Source organism: Seriola dumerili, unplaced genomic scaffold (genome assembly GCF_002260705.1).
Source record: "Seriola dumerili isolate Sdu_G_001 unplaced genomic scaffold, Sdu_1.0 BDQW01000291.1, whole genome shotgun sequence".
NCBI classification, from domain to species: domain Eukaryota; kingdom Metazoa; phylum Chordata; class Actinopteri; order Carangiformes; family Carangidae; genus Seriola; species Seriola dumerili.
The window spans coordinates 1,075,279-1,098,247 of NW_019174546.1; the positions used below are offsets into that span (position 1 = coordinate 1,075,279).

Here is a 22,969-nt window from a genome sequence, read left to right on the forward strand (position 1 = left end):
GCCTGTCACTTACTTCCTCTCTCAGTTTTAACCTCTGAATGAACTCTCAGGATTGAGGACATTCATAGATACTTTGTCCTACATGGCAGCAAACCTGTCTGTGTGTAAAGGACCCCCCACACACATACACACACACACACACACACACACACACACACACACACACACACACACACACACCTATTGTTGTTATGACCACTTAACTACACTAACTGTTCTCGGTCACTATCCTGGAAGTAGTGAAACACTGGCAGACGGCCTGAGCAGCCAAGTGGGTTGAAAGTAAGAGAGCAGAGTTCATGAGTTTGGATTCAGGCAATGTTTTGGTGTTAATATTGTTTGGTGAATGTCTGTTGTGTTGTACTCCAAGTTCAGAAAAGACATGTTTGACTATAAGGCTCTGATCTCTTTCCCACCTTCCTCTTATAATCCTGTTGTCAGTCCAGGAAGTTGTCAGTTCATCTTTTATTTTTGTCCTCCACATCTGCTCTCTCTCATTTCATGTATTGAACTTCCACAGAATTGTGTTCATGTAGTAGGCCATGTCTTGGATCACAAATGTGATAAGAGTGCTTTCAGTCACACTGAGAGTGAATTAAAGAGGAAGTTGGCCTACATGTTGCTGTCTGTGGGAGGAACAGATTGGCAGGCAGCAACCTAACATGCTAACAGTCTAAGACAGTAGATGTATTGTCATGAAATCACCGTCAGATCAAAGGGGAAGAAATTTTGTTTTGATATAGCTATGTGTCGTATTTATATTTTTGTGAGGGCAGATTACATACCTCTCCCATTTCATCTGTGTTGTCCTTCACAGACCTTGCTCTACTGGCAGAATTTTTTTTTCCAGCAGGCCCAATGCTGGACGACCCATTGGACAAAGGCACAGGAAATAAGTATGGGCTGATGGCGAGCGCTTGTTATGCCAAAGAGCATGTCCATATCGATGCTTTTGGAATCCTGTCACCCATTGATCCGCCCTCTGCATTGCACATTTATACGTTTTAAGAGCACAGATATGTGTCTGCCAGTTGATTGATTATGAGCTATTTTCAGCTGCAGTGGGCTGGTTCCATTGCAATGCCTTGGATGTGTCAACGGCAAAATCAAATGCTTTTTCACACGCAAATCTGAACTCCCAGGCCTCTCACTGTTTTTATTTTATTTATTTTATTTTTTTCCGTGGTGAGTGTGTGTTGCAGTCCCCCAGCAAATATGACACAATTCATGACACAGTTCATAAACTAAAGGTATTTCTAACTATAGTGGATGATTTTTATCTAGTGTTGGATACTGTTTGGGCCAGGGTGAAGCTCTGTTAGTGTTGGTGTGCACTGGGATGCCAAGCTGCAGCAGCAGCAGCAGCAGCAGCAGCAGCAGCAGGGACTGGGCCAGAGGAGAGCTGCCCTGGATGGAGATGGTGCTGGAGCTGAGGGCTGGAAATGTAACTGAAGAAATGAGGCTATGAAACAGCTGAGCGATACAGCTGGGGTTTATTCCTGCAACGAGAATGAGGCCTGGGACAGAGATAGAGCTGATGCATGGTTAGGTAGAGGAGTGTGATAGGGCTGGGCTTAGCTTTAGATGCTGCAAACTTGTTTTTTGATAAATATTTTTTGTTGTTTAAAATATATATATATATATATTTTTTTTTTTTTAACCTCTGAAACATAAAGAGTGTCCAACCAAAGCCTCACTTTGATAAGTTAGAGTCAAAAGACAACTGACTTTTTAAGAAACACCATTTTTTTTGCCTAAGACACAATGCATTGTGGTCATTGTACTTTACTACCGTGCCTTTAGTGTTTGGCAGCAAGAAATAGGTGATACTTACCTCATTGTTCATTATAGCTGAAACAATCATTTGACTAGTTGATAAGTTAATTGACAGAGAAGTTATTAGTAGCTATTTTGATGATTAATACATTTTATAGCTATTTTTTTCAAACAAAATTGACAAACTTAGAGTTTCATGCTTTTCTTTGTGTTACTGGACTGAATATCTTTTTGGACCATTGTTCAGACAAAACACTGTAGGAAACTGATGGATTTTATTTTATAGACCAGTTTATCAACAAAATAAGTGGTAGCCAGCCATACTTACATTACCCAAATTTTACTTGTCCTTTTATTTTCAAATCAAATCATCATCCTACTGTATTTCTCTAAACTAAAGCCTTCTACAGTTTGTGATTGCCAAAACTCTATCTAGACTCAACTTTGATCATGTCTCTCAACACCACACACACATAATTACATACAGACGTGAATGCAAAACATGTATTAAAATGAGACTGTTTTTACTCCAGACATCCATTGATCATAATGAGGATTAAATAGAAGAGGCAAAGATCAAATCTTGAGGAAAAATGTTGGCTTTTCAGGATGGATTGGAAAATGGGTCTATTAAATATCACAACTACATGTCCTGACTGCTGCTGGAACTGAATTAGAAGCAATTTATTGACAACCCTGCACGTTTGAGCTTTTTGGACATCTGAAGTAAAGTACAGTCAGTCAAAATGTGTTATAACATTGTTTAATTGATTGGTTTAATCCTTTAATGTTACATATCATGCTAAAAATGTTCAGTGAAATGCAGGAAAGCTGCAATTTATGATTCCTTTCATTATCAATTAATCTGCCAAATATTTTCTCAGTCAATAGATAACTTGTTTAGTCTTTAACATCTCGGGAAATAGTAAAAAGCTGTACTAGGACTTTGAGCTCCCTGTCTCATTCCTCCTGTCAGGGGAGGGAATTCATTTCTATTAACTGACAAATGAAAGTTACATTGTGTGTTTTTTTTTTTTTTTTTTATTAAATAAATTGAACTAATGTCCTCAAAACATTCTTCATTTACTGTTCTCTGAGCTTTAAACATTTAAACTAAAAAAGATTAAAGCTGTTTTATGGTGGATGAAACACACAGAATCACAAAGGAGTGTTATAGATGAGGGTGTAGTTTTGTGTAGACGGCCCAGGATGGAGAGGTACAGCTGGGACGGGACCAGACTCCAGCAGGCCCGGAGATGGGGCTGGGTTGTAGATAGACATATCTAAGGCTGGGTCTGGTTCTTGGCCTAGGCTGGGGCTGGGGTTGGGGCTGGGGTGTAGTGCTGGTCACGGGACTCTGTCACCAGCCTGGGGGCCACTGACACAGTCATCTGGGGCAGTAAAGTGCTAAGAATGGCCGGCATTGTCAGCCAGCCCTGGCCCCTGAAGGGCCTACAGAAACAGAGGGGCTACGCTTCGCAAACAGTGGCTCTCCTCAATAAGGAGCCTCTTCTGTTCACGGAAGAGCCCGAGAGAGCGATATTTATACACCGGCTGCATGTCACCGCTGCTTTCTTCTGTCACCAATAGCTGATTTGATGTACAAACATAACACCAGGGGATGAGGCAGATTGTGACCATCTTCTGAGCTCTGGGTGTTTCTTAACATGTCTGAACTGATCCGTGCGTTTATATTTCAATGTAATAACTTTTTTTCAGATTGGTTATCAAGTTATTTTTAATGCATGAGAAATGGATTTTCCGCTGGGATGTTTGTCTCACTGCAGCCAGAGCAGCATTTGAAATTGTGTTAAACCTTCATGGACTGTATTGTTTTGTCCACTTTAGGGCTTTGCTTAGTTTGAAAATGAAATCTGAAGTCACAATTTGAATTGAAGCACCCAGAGAAGTATGAAGCTGAGAATGTGTTAGACACTCACAGTCTGTAGGGTCAATGATATTAACTTTAATGTTAACTCCAAAACTGAGAGACAGTGATAGGCATGTATGAAGAGAGGGCAAAAGAAAGAACAAATACAACTAAGAATTTATTTGGTGTGATTCTGGATTTTTAACTTTGGTCCAAAGAAAGACGAAAATGATGGACAATGCAGCAGCACAACCGACTTTCTCCACAAAGTTCAACAATGCTGCAAATAATATAATTAAAATCATTCAGTAATATTCTTATCCTTATTTCAGATTCAACCCTCCTCCTCCAAAAAAAAATTTAGAAACTGCACTGATTTTATTTTGAAAAGTGCTTTTGAATGCATTTCTAACTGATGAAGTTTATCTATTTTTTTTGGTATGCACATATCTTATAGTTGTTGAATGCTTTAGCCACTTCCAGTAAACAAACTCTTAAAAATAGCCTAAATGGTTTCAGTTCAGATAATTGAATCTCTTTATCTACATCAGCTGAATTCTGTGTCTGTGCTTTTAGCCTTTTAACAAGAGAATAAATGATGTTAACGCAAATGTTTACTATAGCGGGATTCTGATCATAATTATAACTACACTAATTGTAAAAAAAATAAATACTTTATTCATAAAAAGGAATCATTAAAGGCCTTAATCCAGATTAACAAAAACCTTTGTGTCACTTGTTTAAATCAGATGACCCTGCTGTCAGCTGACTGAGAAATAATCAAAGGGGGCACTATGGAAGTGTATGCGTGTGTGTGTGTGTATGCGCGTGTGCGTGCTTGAATATATCTGGGAGTGTGTTGTTGTGTGTTTGTGCATGATTTCTGAGGAAGAGGAAGGAGTGGTTTTGAGCTGAACTGTAGAATCTGATCTACTGGAAGCTCAGTGGGACTCCATCTACACAAACCACTGTCCTTAAGGTTGTTAGAGCCCCCTGTGGGACTGACTCTCTCTCTCTCTCTCTCTCTCTCTCTCTCCCACTATCCCTCTTGCTCTCTCTCTCTCCCTCTCAGTCTGTCTATTCAGTCCTCTCTTGAGGCCAGAAAGCGACAGCAGAGAGGATGTTGCAGAACACATGAGAACACATGTCTTCCCCTATATGAAGTCTTTTGTGTGTGTGAGTGTGTGTGTATATATGTGTGTGTGTGTATGTAAACCCTTTTCAGACAGGGCGTCATTTAAACATTTATCATCTTCAGGTTTAACAGTGGGGCCTGAGATTTAGTGTTACTGTAACTGTTAATGGCTTTTTCTGTCCATGAGTGAAGTGTTTCAAAGTGCTCTGGATGTTGTAGAACTTGTAGATGTGGGGTGTTGAACGCTCTCAGCCTGCCTGGGCATTTGGAAACAGTTAAGAGAGCCTAAAGCTGCTCAGCATAGCATGCTACATGTCACAAGATTAGCTACACTGCCAGTGTGTTTTTATTTTGTTTCTAGCGACCAGAGGCTCTGACAGACTGTGTTTAGTTAGTCAATAAGTTGGATCACATCAGAAAGACCGCACTGCCCCATGGAAAAAGATATACATTTTGAGTAGTGTGTTTAAAATGTAAATCTATATCAATGTATGCGAAACTAAAAAACTCTTTGTAATCAAATTAGCAATAAATTGTGTCCTTTTTAGTTTGTTTGTAGGTTTGTGTTAATTGTAAGTGTTGTCTCGCTTATCTTAAACCTGAGCAGTTTTGCAGAGGAAAATGGGAATTTATGTTCCACTTAAAGAAGGAGAATTGTAGCTATAAATAGATTTTTATTTTTGGGTTAAAATGTGCGTCCATTTTAAAGGACAGACAGAGACACAGAGCGAGGCTGGTGAATGGCGGATATCTGCGAGTCTGTTACTGTGTAGTGACTACACACACACACACACAGACACACAGACACACACACACACACACACACACACATATACACATACCTTTCTCTCTCTCTCTCTCTCTCTCTTACACTCACACACATACACACCCTGCTGTTGACCAGGAGTGTAAAGGCACAGACTGCTGGAGGACAGCAGTGGCGCTGCAGGTTCCCTGCTCAGAGATTGTGGAATGGTCGTCCATAGACCCCCTCCTCCTCCTCCTCCTCTCTCTTTCTCTCTCTTTCTCTCTCTCTCTCTCTCTCTCTCTCTCTCTCTCTCTCTTCACTGAGGCCCCCCCACCCTCCTCTCTCCCCCCTCTGTCGCTCCCTTTTCTCCCCCTCCCCTTCCACCCACCCCCCCACCCCCCTTAGAGCTTATGTAAACTAGCTGTGGAGCCAGGGCAAGCTGAGGCTATTTTTAGCAGCAGCACTGCAGAGCAGAAACTGGCGGAGGGTCACGTGTGCGCAGCCGAATCAAAGGGAGTATCCCGGCAATGCGCTGTAAACAAAGGGAAGGTCAGTAGCAGAAGGTGAGACACAAAACGCCTCTGTGTTGGTTTTGTGTGTGTGAGTGTGTGTGGGTGAGTGTGTGTGTGTGTGTGTGTGTGTGTGTGTGTGTGAGAGAGAGAGAGAGAGAGAGAGAGTGACTACGCACTGCCTGGCCATACCTTCTCTTCTCTTAATGCCCTGACATAAACAAATCATCACGAGTGTATGAATGCACCCATATGCTTTCCTGCTCGCTCTGTCTCCCCCTACTCCACACACACACACACACACACACACACACACAGCTCAACCATTTCTTCCACTGTTAGAGACGGGGGTGGGGGGGGTCTGAATTGATCAAAGCGGGGTTTGACACGCGAGGAGACATTTTGCTGTCTAATCATGACAGGGGCTCCCAGCTCCTCACTCTCTCCCTGTTGCCTCACCAGAGTGAGCAACAGCAGACTTGGAGCCATGCTAAATCCACCAAAAACCACATGACCATGTGTGTGTTTAGCGTTGACATTAGCATGTTTTGTATCACATTTAATTTCAGACCCCTCAGTGCCTGCTCAGAGTTTGGCTTGCTTGTGTACTGTCGCTCTATAGGTTGTGTAGCCTGTAGGCCTGGTTAGCAGTGAGGTTAGCAGTTAGCGGTGTCCAGCCACACCCAGGCAAAAGGTCTCCCTCCACCTCAGCCACTAGTCAAACAAGCTTCAACTTTCACCTCCTGTGGAATGTGGTTGGGGGGTGGGGGGGGTAATAGCTATTTATAGAAACCTTTTATATTTCTCTGTCAAGATGGTTTGTTTCCCTAGACAGATTGAGCTGTGGGGTTTTTCATCAGGCTAGCCTGAAGGAGGTAGCTCAGAGGCTAACTTAAGTAAACATCCGGCTCCAGCACAAGCCATGGTTCAGCGGTTTTGGTTGGATGATTTATTGTTGTAGGCATTCTTAACCTGGGATTCTGGAGCATCTCAATACTGATGACCACCAAATACAGACTGGTCCATATCTATCTTAAAGTGTCCCGACAAGACAATATGCTATGCTTCGTGGTTCTTCAGCATGATACTTGTGACTGTTGGTCAGACAAACTAAAGCAATTTGATAACATCACCTTGATCACTAAGAAATTGAGATGAACATTTTTCACAATTTTCAGATATTTTATAGACCCCATAAGTCTGTAAACCTATAACATACATACACTGCTGTCACCTTGTGCTTTCAGACACACACCGGACACAACATAGTTTATTAGAGGATGTTAACGCTAATTGGGCTGTCATTAGATTCCACTAGCATTTTGCTATCAAATAAACTAGACATTGTGTTTGGTCTGCCATTTCTCATCCATTGTAGGGCTGCAACTAATGATTGTTTTTATTATTGATTAATCTACCCATTACTTTCTCGATTAATCCGTTGATATTTTTGCTCTATAAAATATCAGAAAATTGTGAAAAATGCCCATCATATCCTGGAAAATAGGTGACAGCTTTAAATTGCTAGTGTTGACAGGATAAAAGGACTAAACCTAAAGATATTCAACTTAGTATCGCACAAGACAAATAAAGGATGCACATTTTCACTTTTTTGAAGTTGGAGCCAGCATATGTTTTAGAATATTTGCTTGAAAAAGGACTTAAACAATTAATCCATAACCAGAATAGTTGGCGAATAATTTTTTTGTCAAGCAATTTATCGATTACTCAACTCATTGTTACTGCTCTAGTCCAGTATATTCAGAAAGTGGAAATGAAAGAAAAGGATCTAATTTCACTGAACAGCAATCTGATTAATATTATTTTTACAATGAAGCACTGAAATAATCTGCAGTACCCATGTGGGTCCTCTGACCCTGTAATGACACTGTACACTCATTACTCTGTACACACATCCCGCTTATCACCAACACATCAAATCACTTCGAGTCCATTTCCCCTGATGTGCTGCTATCACAGAAACGACAGAGTAAAATAACTTGGGAGTTTGTACAGATCAGCTGCATTTGAAGCAGCTGTGAGTTTTTGATTTGGGTTGTTACATCGCCGTCACAACATCACAACAGTTACCACTTGGCCATAAAGGGTAATTTTCCAGCGTGTATTACCGTAACCAGGCCCATCTCACGGGACTCCTATTGACTGCTCCGTGACTTGTAACATCCTTATCAATTATCCCCACAGTTCAACTCATATAACCCTGTGCATCTAATTTATCACAACAGACACGGCGTCTGCCAGGATGTGACAGAATTCAGTAACTTTGTGTCTCTTTACATGCTACACACAACACATTACAGTCCTCCTTTCGCTGAAAATGAGACTTATTTTTGGTTGTGTGCTTGAAAACGGTGACACTTTCTTAAATAATCTGTCTTCATAAGCCTAAATTTGCTGTGCCCTCCCACCACACACACACACACACACACACACACACACACACACAAACACACACACACAGTGACACACATACAGTGTAGAAAGCTAGCACAGAGCATGGTTCTGCTTTGTGTTGATGTATGGGAGAGTCTGGGAATGGAAGGATACAAGTGCAGCCTGGCTTAGGAAGACACAGGGGGATAGAGAGAGAGAGAGAGAGAGAGAGGAGTGGTATGGACTGACTGGGGTTGCCATGGGAACCCAGCTGCTAAAAGCAGGCAGGGTCAGTGTGGAAGAGAGAGCCTGTGTGCAGCAGGAGCGAAGGGATGCCACCCGGAGGCCTGTTTGTGAACTACACAAACAGCACAGAGGCCTGCACCGCTCAACTCCAGCTCTGACTGAATCTCACCCGGAGAATCTACGTGTTTAACATCTTACAATAAGATTTTTTTTAAAAAAGGAAAGATATGAACTTGTTTTTTTTTTTTGAGGATTTCTTTCCTCATATATAGTCATGGTTGATTTCTAATCACCAGCCACTTCAGCCTGAGAAAGCTCAGTTCAGGCTTATGCAATCTTCACTGATACCGTAGACTCCCCTGTCTGATATTTGTCATTGGTTATTGAGTTTTGATTAGGGGAAAAGAGGAAAAGCTCATTTTCACTGGGTCACCGGTCGACTTCCTGGCGGAACAACTAATTTGACATGGAGGCTGCGGTTGTTTGCGGGTGAGAGAATAGAAACCTGCTCAATATTGTTGATTAGACTATTTTTACTTGGTTTTCTATTTTTGGCGCAGACTAATTCAGTAGCTGACAGATAGTATATCGATGTTGGGCTTCAATATTATTTAGAGGAACCCATAAGTCAATTTCACTGTGAGAACTGTAGTCGGGAGCTCCACATGGGACATGGTTCAGGCCTGAGTCCCCACTGTGGCTCAAACACTGAATTTGGGGGCTGAGTCTATTTTAAGCAGAGGTAATGTAATGGTCCACGTAGACACTGAACAGAGACAAAAGGGCATTACAATGTATTTTACATTTTTATACAACACCTTTCAAAACCATGACTTGATGCGGCCCTGGAAGGCGAATTGGCGGCCTTGAGATAAAGCAGGCACTTTTGTTTACACAAGATTTGGTTTGACTTTCAGGAGTGTCTCCGTTCTTGCTCCTATATTTAGGAAGTACCCACTGAGCCGTTGATGGATTTGTCTAGTTTCAGATCCATCTCCCAAACTGCACAGTGTTCCTGTTTGGATGGATGAGTTGAACCTCGGGCTCAGATCTTTCCACCAGGTGACCAGGATCCTGCACAGCTCCACCTTCACTTGGTCCCGCTGCACGTGGCTGTGTGTGCTGTACCAGCTCAGTGATGAGCTGTGTTGTGCAGCTGGTTTTGTTGGGACGCTGGGTGATGTCGTAAGAGAAGACAGATGAAGCATGAAGGAAAAGTTTTAAAGCTGAGATATTAGATTACAGTTTGACAGGCATGTCATTAGAGGAATGATCCAAGTCGAGCTGAAACGATTAGTCGGATAATCGATTAATCGGTAAAGTTTTTATAAATTGTACGCGGAAAAACACCAAACCTTTGCTGTTTCCAGCTGCTCCAGTATGAGGATTATTTGCCAATTATCTCTGTTTTATATCATAGTAAATTCAGTATCTTTGGGTTTAGACTTTTGGTGAAACAAAACAAGAATACGTCACATTGGAATCTAGGAAATCAAAATTTTTATTATATTCAGACATTTTATTGACAAAATGAATATTTTAATCGAGGCAATAATTGACTGTTAACTAAAAATAGTCATTAGTTTCCGCTCCAGACCCGAAGATGATTTTGTTTGTTTTGTATCTTATTTATTTAATATCATGGTTAGTGATGAGCAGTCTTCTCTGTACTGTCATGTTTCTGCTTTTTGCATTTCCCAGACATCATTTGTTTGTTAAACTAGTGTGGTTGGAACAGTGATGCCATTTGCTGTCGATTTCCTGTAAATTAACTTTGAGTCCCTTTAGATGGTGCTCTTTCCATTCTTTTTTTTTTTTTTTTTTTACTCATCAAGGGTGAATATTGTTGCTCATGCTTTTGTTCTCCCAATTATTTCCAAATAAATGTCATGATTCGTTGCTTTAAATATTTCTCTATGGTCATGGCAAAATAATTATGAGATACAACTGAGCCAGAGTGAATATATTACACAGAACAATACGCACAAGCCTGTAAACTCAAACATTTAAATAAAGCTTTAGCAGTGTGATGCTGCTGCCGCTGCTGTGTCCAGCAGAGAGTTTTAAAGCTCTGTCACCAGTCAGTTGCAGACTAAAGTGAAAGTCCATTATGCTGGCCTGAGCGGCTCAAAATATGGAAACTATTGATTGGATCCTCTGCTCTGCTAATTAAAGATGGTCCACTATTTGTAAAAAGTCAACCCAATTATCAAATGAGCACATGAGGCCGGGCGCTGCTGGTTGGTGTGAAGGTTGACTGTCTGTTGGAGGGGACTTTTTTCCGGCCTTCACTCCAGCATTGTTGCAACCTCTCTCTGTCTTTTTCCTCTTTCTACATGTTCACAAACGTCTCTTTATTTTTGAGCATATGCTGTCTTGATACATTCAGTTTATTTTGGCACAAATTTGAGTGTTTAAACTCAATTGTTGCTGTTTGGTTCACTTCTTTGCCGGTTGGCTACTTTGTCTTGTTTGTAGCTTTATTTGTATTTAGGCCTGTTTGTTTGTTCATTTGTTCATTTGTTTGTTTGTTTGTTGTCGCTCTCCGAAAGCGACCTAATGGAACAAGAGCTTGTATCGGCACCCTGGTTCAGGAAGAAGCCCCCATGGAGCTGGGTGACCCATGTCCCCCGAGCCCCGGCATGGAGCATTTTAATACCTCCGCCTCTCCAGTACCATCACCGTCTTCCCTCTACCCCCTTTTCTGCTCAATGGGCAGCAACATGTGACCTGGACCACGTGGGGGCTGAAGCCTGAGGCCCCCCAGCATCAACTGTCCCTCAACATATTGGTGTGTGTGTCTGTGTGTCTGTGTCTGTTTGTGTGTGTGTCTGTCTGTGTGTGTCTGTGTGTGTCTGTGTGTGTAGTCATGCTTGTGTCTGTGTTTTATGGAAAGATGAGGCCAACAACACAGAAAGACCAGGCCAAGTCAAGTGATACTGTCCACAACAAAGCCTATACATAGCAACACAGACTGGCCCGCAGGACGAGTACAATGTGTTTTGGCTAAATACAGAGACAACCCAGCCCTGCAGACAGAGACAGAGGGACTGTAATAGACAAGATAGTAGTGGACTTTTTAAATTTAACCTGCCAATTCAGAACAAACTGTTATGGAATAGTAAAAGGCCTCTAGATGTGGGGGGGGGGGTCAGTGTGGAAGAATAAAAAGATGAGTGAGTAATTACAGGTGGATTAATGTCGTTTGATGGTCTCAAACAGACTTTAAAGTGGGAAAATACAAACACAAATTCATAACAAATAATAAAAAAGAATTTTCCATGTAGGTGCTTTAGACATACTAAAAACAATGTGAAAAACCGCTAGCCTTTTATTCCTCCAATCCACTCATTTACCCAGAATGACCACATCACATAATGATCTGGAAACAGTTCTGGGAGGAAACTGGAGAAAGCAGCACAAACCACAGATTTACTTGGACCTGAAACGCAGCTCGTCTCCTCGTAGCACTCGACCAGAACAGCTGGAGTCACTGAAAACTGCACCTAAACCTTTTGATAAGGCACTATCTGGACAGCCACTCGCTAATCAATGTTATCTTTTACTGCATTTTTCCTGGATCCAGGACCCTTGTTCTTTCTTTTTTTTTTTTCTTTTCTTGCTGGGTACAAGGACTATATTTGGCTCTCCAGTGCTCTACCAATAGTACTTCTGTCACATGGCAGTCACAAAGCGCTCAGTAATTATAACCTAGCTAGGTTTCTGCAAGGAAGGCTTACTAAAAATACTCCCACATTGTTGGAGCGATGGGGTAAAAGCTGGAGGTTTTTGGAGGTTTTGCCTGTTTTTGTGTGTGAATACGTGTCTGTGTCTGCTCAGGCGAGATGAGTGTGTGTGAAACTCTGTTGTGTCTTTTTAAACACAGTCAGATGGGTCTGCTGGTTGTGTTCGTCTTAGTCCCAGAGAAGCACTAATTGAAAAAAGTAGATGTCATTAATAGTGTGATTTGCTAAATGTGTTTCCAACTTATTGTACGACTACAAAGCAAAGTCACACTACACCTCTGCATGTTGCTGAGGTCATTCCAGATGTGTATTTTTGTCTCTGTTTTAAGATGATGTGTGATTTCTCTTTTTTTTTTTTTTGCTTACATTCATTTCACACTAAAACACACTTGGTAGCTTTTTTAACACAACGAAACAAAAACTGATTAACTGTTTAGTTGATCAACACTAAATAACTATCTTACTTGATTATGGATTAAACATCAATTTGTCATGTCAACGTGGTTGGATTTCTCAGAATTTGATTTGCTGCCTTTTTGTCTTATGTGATGATCAGCTATGGCTTTAGGAGTATGTGGTGGACATGATTCACTATTTTGTGACATTTTATAGATGACACAATTAGTTGAGGAAGTAATCAGCAGACTAATCAATGACAAAAATGAGAAAAATATTAGTTGCAGCCCTAATATAATGGAGAAGAACAAACATTTTGAACCCTGCATTGTTTACATCAGCATCTTGTCTGCTAGAGCTGTGGTTCCTAACCTGGATGCTGGGAAGCCAGCAGGTAAATTAACAAGATAAAGGCTGCAACAAATGATTTTATTCATTATTGATTAATCTGTGGATTATTTTTTGATAAATCATTAATGAATGATAAATCACTATGAAATGTCTATGAAAAAAAAAAACCCACCACATCTTCACATGTCTTGTTTTGTTTCCATCTGAAATCAAAAACCCAAAATATTTGAAAAATAACAAATCTTGTCATTTGAGATTCTGAAATCTGAGTCTTTTTGCTTGAAAAATGACTGAAACAAATAATTGATTATCAAAATTTCTATCTACTGACTATCAATCAATTGCAGCTCTAAATGAAACGATATCCTGGGTAAGAAATTAGAAAAATAACAAAATTCTCATATAATTATTTTGTGTATGTTTATATATATTTTTTTACTTTTTTTAATCTTTGCTTCTTTCTTGTGAAATATTTTATAGTTTTTACATTAAAGGATTAGAGGTTTCAAAATGTTTCAGAGCAGGAGAAATCAAACTTCTATTCAACTGCCTTCAATTTATTGGACAAGATCACAGGATCCAAAGAAAAAAGAAAAAAGAAAAAAAGATATGAGCACCTGCTCATCAGAACAGGGTGTATTTAATCTCCAGGTTCAGGCCTTTAGTGTCTATAGAGAGGTTAAAGTTCAGGTCCATCAGTTCAGTTTTGCAGCTTGGCCAAAAAGTAACAACTGTTCAAAGGTTGGGGTGGAAGTTAAAGCGTTTGACTCCTCCACTGTAGCCAGAAAAGAATTGTGGGAATTTTACATACTAGATTAGACCTCTGATCAGCCTGCGGAGATGATTTGGCACACGTATCTCGTCTGGTTAATAAGTACAGAGTGTAGTGTGTACTAAAATAATAAATGAGCAATTTTTAGATGTCACTTAAGGCTGTGGAAACATTTGATATGCACCTGTCATTTTTGTGACAGTTCAAAGATTAAACAATTAACCAAATAAACCAAATCAAAAGATGTCATAATATTTGCTTGCAGATTTAATCATATACCAACAGAAATTACATGTAGTTTTTTGGTATTAAACTGAATGTAGCTCATTTTGCACATATATATGCTCCTTTCCTTTCCCCCTCACTGTGTGTTGTGTCTGGAGATACAGTAGCTGCAGCTTGCATATGAACATGAACTCTGTGTGAGAAAGTCGAGTGCTCTTTCAGAAATAGCCTTACTTCTCCTTTTGTGTAAGGCACAAATAAAGTCGCTGTGATGAAAACATTGTTGTCAGAGCACATGAGCGGGGTCTCTGTTATCTAATGCTTCATAATGGACCATTCATTCTTGGTCATTTCATCCTAGATGGGTGTGTGAGGTGGGCTACTTTTTTTTTTTTTTTTTTTAAGGGCTGAATTGAACATAAACTATCAACTATCCCAGGCTGAAACCAAACAGAAACCCAAACCCTGACTATTAGTCCAATATGCATTCGGTTTTTTTTTTTGTATGCTGCAGTCATGTTGTCTGGTCTTGTGGCATCCTGAAGCCACAGACGGTTTGGGTGAAAAATGAGGGACGGTGAGATGCAGTAGGCTGTTTGGTCCACATTTGTGTCCTACATACCAGAGTCACTCACCAACTTCTCTTCTCTTCAAGAAATACCTGACGCACCTTCATCTTCTCTGCTGTATCTTTTACTTCATTTACTCCCATACAAAAATACACTTAGCACCTTTCTCTCTATTGTAGTTGTCTTTATTTTTCTTTAATAGTATTGTTGTCAGGTCCCTGACAAGGCAGTTTCCTGAAATGAATCTTTATTTCCTTTCCTGGATTTTAATGTAGGAATAATCCAGGTTAACATATTGGACTGAAACTAACAACTTATTGAAAACTCTATCACAATTACCTAAAGCCCAAGGTATTCAAATATTGTGACTTGTCAAAACAAAAGTCCAAAGCCCAAACATAATCTATTCACATTTAAAGATGAGGAGAAACTGTAAATTTAAGAAGCTGGGACTGTAAAATGTGGCTTTTTTGCTGAAAAAAACACATTTAAATGATTTTTTTTTAAAAAAAAGAAAAAAAAGTTGCAGCATAATTTTCTGTTGATCCACAAATCAATTACCAAATTCACCTGTAGTTACAAATCTTTGTTGAAAAATAGAGAGAGGTTTTTGTCCCTTTCTGTGACTTTTAAGGCTTTTTAGGGAGTTCTACATTTCATTTCCATTTGGTGCTGACAAACATTCCTACTACCAGTATTTTCAAGGGTATTTTATTTTAATTTCTAACCCCAGTGTGGTCCACTGTTGCCCCTGTATTAAGTCAGTTAAGGGAAGCTAAATGTCTAAACTGTACTGAAGAGACCAATTGAGTGTCAAAGGACTCTTTTATTGACGTATACATAACCAGTCACATCAAATACCTTTCTAAGTGCTTTTTCCTTTGTACTGTATTAATACAGTCTTTGTTTTAGCATAGATGCATTATGGCCCTTCTATCGGCTTTGTTGTGGTCTTTTCATGGCGTGATCCAGACCATCCAGGGGCCTGAGTGACCGTGTGTCCCCAGCCTCGGTGTCCTGAGCCTGCCTGCTGTGCTGCAGAGAGGCCCAGCTGCTGCTGCTGCTGCTGCTACCGCTGCACATGCTCTCTCAGTAGTGAAGAGACGGCAACAGCAAGCTGTCTAACCTCCACAATAACCGCCTTATGTAATCACTCTGGCTAGAGACAGACCAAAATAGCTCAGACTGAGCAGCCCTGCCCTCTTGTGGTAACCATCTGCCTTAACACCGGCCTGTCGAGCCTCTACAGGGAGTCAGACATGGCGGCCGCCTCTTGCAGCATTCACTGTAGATGACATGAACATGAGCTTAATATTCATTTCAAACTGGTGCTGCACAAGAGATGGATTTAATAAGTAACATCCCATTTGTGATGTGATCAGATTTGAAGATGTGTGATACAGTTGCAGTTAATGGATGTGTTCATTTAAATGGATTCATTTGTTTTTGGATTGGTTTAGCATGAAAGTGGCTTTGGGTTTTCCTGAGATGAAACGTTATTCACTGCTTCTGGTTGTGGAATCAGTATTTATGGAGATAAATGTCATTTATTTCCTACTTTTCTTATGTAGTATCATTAAATGTTTAATGCAGGTAAATCTCAATGACTTTGTTGTTCCTGCAGCCTGTAGAAATGGATAAAGTACAAAAGCTGAGTCTGTTCTTTTTCTGTTCTGTTGCAGTTTCCTGGACAGAATTGACTCTGTAAGACAGAGCGACTACACACCAACGGACCAGGTGAGTCCTCCTGTTCATCTGCCCACTATCAGGGCTACGAATCGCCCTCAAAGCCTTTCTCCTGAACTGGATCTCTCCTCTGTTCCCATGTTTCACAGGACCTGTTACGCTGCCGAGTGTTAACTTCAGGGATTTTCGAGACGAGGTTCCAAGTAGACAAAGTGAACTTTCAGTAAGTCTTTGCTCAGCTTTTACTGGGATGTAAGACACACATGATGAAGACATGTTTGCGTCTAATTTATTCTTTGGTCACATAACTTTTTTTTCGGAGTTTGGTCATAAATTTATCATCATATAAATGCCGCCAAAAAAAAAAACTCTGAAACAGATACCTTTTTGTGACTTGCGACTTTTATTCTGAAATCCAACTTTAGTACTGTAATTCGGAAAAAATAAAGCCTATTAAAAAACAGAACTCTCATTCCCACCAAACGCAGAAACAGAGGGACAATCGAAATATCTGCAGGTCTTAAAAGAGGCCTTAGAAGGTATTAATAAGCAACAGGCAATAACGTTATTTATAAGATTTTTCTGTAGGTGATTCTTAGCAAGAACGGACAAGTCTATTGTTCCAGACCTTACTGTGTTAGTCATTTTTTAATTGGCTAATTCCTCTGCCCATGTTTTGCTGCTCATCAAGGTTGTTTACTGATTAATTAATTAGGAATAATAGAAATTATAGTTGTATACAGCTGGAATTTGAGGCCTTATCATCCGTACTGGTTGTCATTGATATTTTTCATATTTTACTCATCATGATTGTGAAACAAGTATTAAATAACTTTCTATGTGGTATTAAAAATGTCTTAGAAAGTCATGAATTTTACTTGGTCAACCCTTCAGAAACCCTGCAGGAAAAACAAATAAGTCCATAAATAACTCCCACATGGAAATCATGTCAGTGTGCTTCGACAATCATCCTTCCACATTAAAAGAAAAGAAAAAACACACATGCCCCACAAAAGTTTTTCTGTCCTGTCCACATCCGGCATGACGTTCATTCTTATGCAGCAACTTGTCCTAACTCTTGTCACCCAGTCCTGAAAAGGAGGCTCTCCAGGCGTTTTTTTAGTTTCTGCGAATAATTTTCTTTTTTTAAAACATTTCTCAGTACCTCCATATTGCATCACTGTTGCACCAATAATACCAGTTTTAAGAATGCCCTCTCGGGTGTTATTGCTATATTTACCTTGGCCTCGTGTTAAGAGCCTGAAATGTCATAAGTTTGTGTCCCGTAACAGCAATTCGTCCTTTCACAAAACACTGAAGCCAAACCTGCTCGGCGGCAGGAAGCTGAGGCGGAAAAGAACGTCAGAGTTTTGTCAAAGTTCTCAGAGAAAGCGACCCAAGAGCACGACTAGAGACAGATGTAAAAGTAATCTTTACATCCATCCATCCATCCATCCAATCCAAGCAGGAAAAATCCAAAAAACACAGGCAAGGTCAAAAACACAATCAGGTATAAGGAGCGGTGTGTGGGGAGGAGGAGCAGGTCAGGTGATTCTGCTGGTGGGAAAAGCAGGCTGGTAAGAATACACATATGCACAAACATGTGGACAGAATGAATGAAAAGACTGATAATGAGCAGAGCGAAAGTCAAAACCTCGACAGTCATCTAAAAATCTCATAGGAATGGCCTGCGGTCGACCGGTGTGATCCCTGAGCCAGCTCAAACTTATTGACCGCTGGTCGCAGTTATAAGAGCTGCCGATAAAAGTTTGAGTAAATGTTCCGTAACTGCCTTGATGATGTCAGATGAGATGACCCATTTCCGCAGTCGCAGACACAACAGACTTATTCTACCATCTGAAACGGGCCTTTGTATCAAATTATATCATCCCAAATGATTGATAAAAAAGCTCTGGGACGCGACTTCCCTTTGGGGGTGCATTTTACATTATTCATCTGTGATGACTTCCAAACATCCAGCCAGGGTCACACAGGGTACCGAGTCCGTGCAAATAATGCTGTTCTTCATATTATTTATTCATTAATGGATTATTCATGTGTCCGGACTGGTTCCATTAAGATCTACAATCCCTTTTCGCAAACCAGACCTTAGATCAGGAGCAGGTTTAGCTGGAGAGAGACAGAAAACTGATCTTTTGCTCGTGACGATCTAAATAAACGTGTCTTTATATGAATAGTCGTTAAAATAAAAGTGGTGTGTAACGGTTCTCACGCCAGCCAACTACAGTACAATATGTACCTGACGGCCTCAGTCCTGTCCCAGCAGAGATATGAACTCTGTGACCACAAGAGGGCAGCAGCGAGTGTGTTGTTGTGTCTAGAGTCTGACCCAGTATTTTTTCTCCTCCACAGCATGTTTGATGTTGGGGGCCAGAGAGATGAAAGGAGAAAATGGATCCAGTGCTTTAACGGTGAGACTCTCTGCCTCTTTGTTCTTATCTCTCTTCAGATAGTCACACTGTACATCCTCGACCCAAACACCGTCTCCTCCCATCACACCTCGTCTGTCTTTAAGTATTTCCTGCCAGCTTCAGCATCACCTCATCTCTTGCTCTTAGGTCATTTCTACACATGTCAGATGTCAAACAGCTGCCTTTCATTGTTTAGACACATTTATCAAGCGACTTACTTCTACTCCTGGCCAGGTGCAGCTCTCCAGTGAGATTGATCATATGTATTCTCAGTGAAGGAATAGCCAATCAGAGATATACTGTAGATTAACCCTATACCTGCCACATTGTACATTATTTAACAGAAATCCTTCAATGGTATGTTTTTCTGCAGTTACGGTATATAATTATCATTTTTTTTAAAAGTTCATTTTACTGGTGTGAAATCTTTAAATGTCTCAGAATATATAACATGGGAACAATCTAATACATTTATCATGTGTAAATAGAGATGACGTCAGAGAAATCATTTAATTTATTGCCATGCTGACAAGTAAATAAAATCACTGTCAGATTTATTATTGTTTGTTTGCACCACTGATAAGTGTTTTGGTGTGGTCTTCTTATTCTTATTACTATTACTATTATTTGTACTATTATAATCATCATCAGGCAGAAAACAAAGGTGTGCTCCGCTTGTTTCCGTACTGCTGTTATCTAGGACCTGTGGAGCTCCCGTAACTTTCATTTCTAAATCAAAAGAAGTTTGATAAATAGTTTTTATTTTTAAGTTTGTGAGCAAGTGTAAAAGTGAGGGATGTTTTATTTTCATCTTTCTCTTAAGTCCAAGATTCAGCTTTTAAAAGTTTGATAAATACAGGCTCTGACTGTAGTACCTGTGCTCTTCCTTCTAGACGTCACTGCTATCATCTTCGTGGTGGCCAGCAGCAGCTACAACATGGTAATAAGGGAAGACAATAACACCAACAGGCTACGGGAAGCCCTGGACCTCTTCCGCAGTATTTGGAACAACAGGTGAGATAGGAACATGAGAGAGGTTTGAGCTGGGTTAACGTTTCTCTGCTCTTTCATTCCTACTTCCTCTCACTTTCTGCTGTCTTAGTGTCGTTTATCTGCGGAGGCTCGCCTCAAACATCCAAGTGGTGCGAGGAGGTTGAATCAAATTGACGGGACTGGATTTAGATTTTTTCTTTTAGTTTTAATTCAAATGGATCAAAACTTGAGTCCAGTGGTTTCAGTTCAGTCTTCTCTTGACATGTCCTAGTGTTTAAATGAAGAATAAAAGTTCAGTGAAGTGCATTGGCTTCAACCAATAAAACAAATGTAATCTTTAAAACTGGTTTGAATTCAAAAATAAACCACATCATACATCAGCAGCAGTGCTGTGGAGAGACTGTGTGGGCACTTCAGTGCTAATCATTCTCACATCTGCTGGTCATGTGAAAAGAATGATATATTTTGGGAAAATGCGTTTAATCTCAAGATATATTTTAGGTGATGAGATTCCTAAGCACAATTAGATATTTCATTTTGGACAGAAGTCATATTAAGAAGCAATCTGTATCTCAACCTCTATTCACCTGGTTGTCTGAAAAAAAAAAAACATTAACAAAAAAATGTTCTTAGACGACTTTAAGGATTTGTGACTGACTTTTCCCTGCAGAGTTAGGGGGAGACATTTCTCTTAAAACAGGAGAGAAGGATCAAACAGTGAATTAATTTAAACATTTGGACATAAAACAGTCCAAGAAATGCATTCTCCATTGCTGATGTTTGTTATGTCCTTAAAAAAAAAAAAAGAACTGTTTTGAATAAAATTTAAAAAGCAAGTTTACTGCAGTCACATTCTTGCAGATGCCGTGAGCAGCATCTAATATTCATCTTAAATATATCAGGTTAACTTTAGTTTAAAGGAACAGTTCATTGTTAAATGTAGTCATAAGAAATCGAACTGATATTCAGAGCACCAGTCATTCATCAGTTTAACTTTCTTTCAGCAATTTAACTTGGACTTGTTTTGCCGAGATCAGACCACACAATATTGGCTTGATGAAGTATATACTGTACATACACATTCAAATAGTAACAGCTTTTCGTTATAGGGAGCTGTAGCTTTAACATTTGGAGCCATGCTGCCTGTTATTGACCCCTCTGCATGCAGTGCTGCTGTTTCTCCTCTAATGGCGTTTGTGGATTTGTTTTTTCAGATGGTTACGCACTATATCGGTCATATTATTCCTGAACAAGCAGGACATGCTGGCTGAGAAAGTATTAGCTGGAAAATCCAAAATTGAAGACTACTTCCCTGAATATGCTCGCTACACCATACCAAATGAAGGTCTGTGCTCCTCTAACACTCATGTCCTTGTCCAATGTTTAACTGTATCACATCAGTCCGTGTTAACTGTCAATGTGTTGTTGCTTCAGCAACTCCCGAACCTGGCGAAGACCCGAGAGTGACGAGAGCTAAGTTCTTCATCCGAGACGAGTTTCTTGTAAGTATATGTGGGCTGTTTGAAGTGAGCTGAAGTTAATGAGTGTCCAGCCGTGAACAGCCGTGTCCTGTTAATTCATAACTCAGTTCTCAGTGCTGCTGGATTCAAGCCATATACATACAGTATACCAGCTGTTCATTTCATGTAGAACTTGATAAACCACTCCTGCTGACGCTGAATGACCTGCCTGTTATTGATTTAAAAATTCTATACGGTGAACAGTTAATAAATAATCTGAACTCAAGGTCCACTTATTAACTTATTAACTGGTGTTGTTTGCTGCTACATTACATAACAGTTAAATATATCCTGATACAGTTTCCAAGGTCAAGGATAAACTTCAATGCTTATTATTTATATTGATACTTTGTTATTAGTAGTTTTAGGGTAGTGCAGAAAACAAAGAGTCAGAAGATGGTAAAGGACAGTGAAGTGTTCAAACCACTCAAAGCTAGAGTTTCAGGCAATGGAGCTAGTTAAAGGATAAGACTGTTGTATTTTTCTTAGACGACGCACACAATGCAACGCTGAATGATGATGCAAAATGATGATGATGATTAGAAAGTGTCCGAAACTACAATTCACTGCTCACTACTGAGTGAGTCTCCTCCGGTCATATCAGAGATGAAGTGACATCCCCCTGATCTGTGTCTGGTCTCTCTCCCCTCAGCGGATCAGCACTGCGAGCGGCGACGGCAGACACTACTGCTACCCCCACTTCACCTGTGCCGTGGACACAGAGAACATCCGGCGGGTGTTCAACGACTGCCGGGACATCATCCAGAGAATGCACCTGCGGCAGTACGAACTCTTGTGATGGGAGACCGCCGCCGTCAGCCTTCTGTGTTTTTTCTCCACCATTCTGCATCCTTGACGAACCCTTCTTCCTCCTCCTCCTCCTCCTCCTCCTCCTCCTTCCTCCTACTCCTCTTCCTCCTCCTCGTCTTCACCCCAAAACTTCACCCTTCTCCTCCCCCAAAGAAACCCTCAACAACCCCTGACCACCCCTCCTGTCGAGGACTATGAAGTACTACTGAAGTGTGTCAAATCCTCTTCCTCTTCTTAACTTCTTAGCTTTTTGTACTTCTTTTTTTTTTTTTTTCTCTGAGACAGATTCATCCCCATTTCACCGATGTAAAAGGAAGGTTGGGGAACAAAGTTGTTGCGTGCCGCTTCTAATTTTTTTTTTTCTCTTTTTCTTTTACTCCTTCCTTTTGAATGCCTTGATTTTTGTCATTCCACTAAGCCTTGGGCTACCCCCTTTTTTTTTTTTTTTTTTTTTTTTTTGCCCCTTCGTGTCCTTCTGTTTTTTGGCTTTGTCATTGGACCTGAACTGGTGGGTGTGGATACATAAAAACACACCTACAGGACCTCAGTGTAGAGGCAGTGTGTGTGTGTGTTAATGTGTGTGTGTGTGTGCGTAATGAAGAGTAGGAGGAATGCCATGTGAGAGAGCGCATATGTGTGTGTTTATGTTTGTACGTCACCTGCCGGTTAAAAGCCGGCATCACCACCATGACCTTTGCCCCAGTTTTTTTTTTTTTTTTTAGTTGATTTTTTTGCCCCGTCACCCCCTCCGACCTGCTTCTTCTTCTCTCCGCGTGGAAGACGACTGGACG

At 40.4% G+C, this 22,969-nt stretch overlaps 1 protein-coding gene across 2 annotated transcripts in view; it reads left to right on the forward strand.

Moving 5' to 3' along the window:
• Nucleotides 1-22,395, forward strand: part of gnal (G protein subunit alpha L) — a 45,296-nt gene extending 22,901 nt beyond the window's left edge. For both annotated transcript variants that reach the window (XM_022758045.1, XM_022758046.1), the window contains exons 6-12: nucleotides 16,420-16,474; nucleotides 16,573-16,646; nucleotides 18,797-18,855; nucleotides 19,749-19,869; nucleotides 21,063-21,193; nucleotides 21,283-21,350; nucleotides 22,021-22,395. In XM_022758045.1, the coding sequence (XP_022613766.1) occupies nucleotides 16,420-16,474; nucleotides 16,573-16,646; nucleotides 18,797-18,855; nucleotides 19,749-19,869; nucleotides 21,063-21,193; nucleotides 21,283-21,350; nucleotides 22,021-22,167 (655 nt within the window). In that variant the 3' untranslated portion in view covers nucleotides 22,168-22,395. The remainder of the gene's footprint in view (nucleotides 1-16,419; nucleotides 16,475-16,572; nucleotides 16,647-18,796; nucleotides 18,856-19,748; nucleotides 19,870-21,062; nucleotides 21,194-21,282; nucleotides 21,351-22,020) is intronic.
• Nucleotides 22,396-22,969: the final 574 nt, after the last annotated feature.